This window comes from Geospiza fortis, unplaced genomic scaffold (genome assembly GCF_000277835.1).
Source record: "Geospiza fortis unplaced genomic scaffold, GeoFor_1.0 scaffold294, whole genome shotgun sequence".
Classification (NCBI taxonomy): domain Eukaryota; kingdom Metazoa; phylum Chordata; class Aves; order Passeriformes; family Thraupidae; genus Geospiza; species Geospiza fortis.
The window spans coordinates 1,227,237-1,229,632 of NW_005054407.1; the positions used below are offsets into that span (position 1 = coordinate 1,227,237).

Below are 2,396 nucleotides of genomic sequence, written 5' to 3' on the forward strand. Positions count from 1 at the left end.
GTTCTGAGGGGAAGAGGGAGCTGGGTAATAGAGGAGGTGGGAAACCTCGTAAAATGGTGTTTCTTTTCTCTTAAATTAGAAACGTGAAACTGAACTGACAGCCATTTTATGTATATTTATGGGGCTGGTTGTGAAAAGGAAATCCAAAGAAGCATTGAAATTCACCCCACACTAACAGAACCAGAGCAATTCCTACTGTGACCTCACCTTTTTAGACACCGCAGGCATTTGACTCACAAGGAGTTGCCTATCAACCCTTTAATCAAGGCATGTCATCCAATTTCCAAAAGTGTGGGAATTAGAAGTGACAGGAGGGGGGGTTTTTTGATTGGTGAACAGTCCATTCTCTACCCTACTGAAGACATATATAAACTTTGTTTCCATTTCAAATGTTATGGGGCTACCCTATCATGCTACTTTTTTTTTTCTCCTTATCCTTACAGGAAATAAAATGTATGCTTGCTGCTCTACAGTAACTTTGGAACAGGACCTCAACAAAAAAATGCATATCTGGATGCTGCAGACGATCGCATTTGCTTTAACATCACTAGTCCTTTCCTGGGCAGAAAGCATCGAGTATTATGGGGAAATCTGTGATAATGCGTGTCCTTGTGAGGAGAAGGACAGCATCTTAACAGTGAGCTGTGAAAACAGAGGGATCATCAGCCTTTTTGAGATCAGTCCACCAAGGTTCCCTGTTTACCACCTCTTGTTGTCTGGGAACCTTCTGAACAGGCTGTACCCAAACCAGTTTGTCAATTACACAGGGGCTTCGATTTTGCATCTGGGGAGCAATGACATACAAGACATCGAAACTGGGGCCTTTCATGGTCTGAGAGGTTTAAGGAGGCTGCACTTGAACAATAACAAGTTGGAACTTTTACGGGATGACACTTTCCTTGGGCTAGAGAGTTTGGAATACCTACAGGTCGATTATAATTATATTAGTGTCATTGAACCCAATGCCTTCAGCAAACTGCATTTGTTGCAGGTGCTGATTCTCAATGATAACCTCCTCTCCAGTTTGCCCAACAACCTTTTCCGTTTTGTGCCCTTAACTCACCTGGACCTGAGGGGTAACCGGCTGAAGCTGTTGCCCTATGTGGGCCTCCTGCAGCACATGGATAAAGTGGTGGAGCTGCAGCTGGAGGAAAACCCCTGGAATTGCTCTTGTGAGTTGATTGCTCTGAAGGATTGGCTGGACAGCATCTCATACTCCGCGCTGGTGGGAGATGTGGTTTGCGAGACCCCTTTCCGCTTACATGGTCGAGACTTGGATGAAGTCTCTAAGCAGGAGCTTTGCCCCAGGAGGCTCATCTCTGATTATGAAATGAGACCTCAGACACCACTGAGCACTACAGGGTATTTCCACACTACCCCGGCCTCAGTCAACTCTGTGGCCACTTCTTCTTCAGCTGTTTACAAATCTCCCTTGAAGCCCCCCAAAGGGACCCGCCAACCCAACAAGACAAGGGTGCGCCCCACCTCCCGTCTGCCCTCAAAAGACCTGGGATACAGCAACTACGGCCCCAGCATTGCCTACCAGACCAAATCCCCGGTGCCTTTGGAGTGCCCCACTGCCTGCACTTGCAACTTGCAGATTTCTGACCTGGGCCTCAATGTCAATTGTCAGGAGAGGAAGATTGAGAGCATTTCTGAGCTGCAGCCCAAACCCTATAATCCCAAGAAGATGTATTTGACGGAAAACTACATTGCGCTGGTACGCAGGGCAGATTTTGTGGATGCCACTGGGCTGGATTTGCTGCATCTGGGCAATAATCGGATCTCGGTCATTCAGGACCGGGCTTTTGGGGATTTAACTAATTTGCGAAGGCTGTACCTGAATGGGAACCGGATCGAGCGGCTGAGCCCAGAGCTGTTCTATGGGCTGCAAAGCCTGCAGTACCTCTTCCTGCAGTACAACGTCATCCAGGAGATAGAGGCAGGCACCTTTGAATCTGTCCCCAACCTTCAGCTCTTGTTTTTGAACAACAATCTGCTGAGGTCTTTGCCAGGGAACATTTTTTCTGGTCTGTCTCTCTACAGGCTGAGCCTGCGGAGCAACCACTTCTCCTACCTGCCGGTGAGCGGGGTGCTGGACCAGCTGAAATCCCTGCTGCAGATCGACCTGCACGAGAACCCCTGGGACTGCACCTGCGACGTGGTGGGCATGAAGCTGTGGCTGGAACAGCTCAACACCGGTGTCCTGGTGGACCAGGTGATCTGCGAGTCCCCTAAGAAGTTTGCCCAGAGCGACATGCGGGCCGTCCGGGCGGAGCTGCTGTGCCCCGACTACTCGGACATCGTGGTCTCCACGCCCACGCCGTCCCCGGGCCAGCTGCCGGCCAGGACCACCCCCTCCTCCTCCACCGTGCGCCTCAATGGCACGGCGGCTG

At 50.3% G+C, this 2,396-nt stretch overlaps 1 protein-coding gene across 1 annotated transcript in view; it reads left to right on the forward strand.

The window, feature by feature from the left end:
* The window catches only part of SLITRK5 (SLIT and NTRK like family member 5), a 9,967-nt gene that overhangs the window by 724 nt on the left and 6,847 nt on the right, over window positions 1-2,396 (forward strand). The window contains exon 2 of the mRNA XM_031061286.1: window positions 444-2,373. Coding sequence (XP_030917146.1) covers window positions 452-2,373 — 1,922 coding nt within the window. The 5' untranslated portion in view covers window positions 444-451. The remainder of the gene's footprint in view (window positions 1-443; window positions 2,374-2,396) is intronic.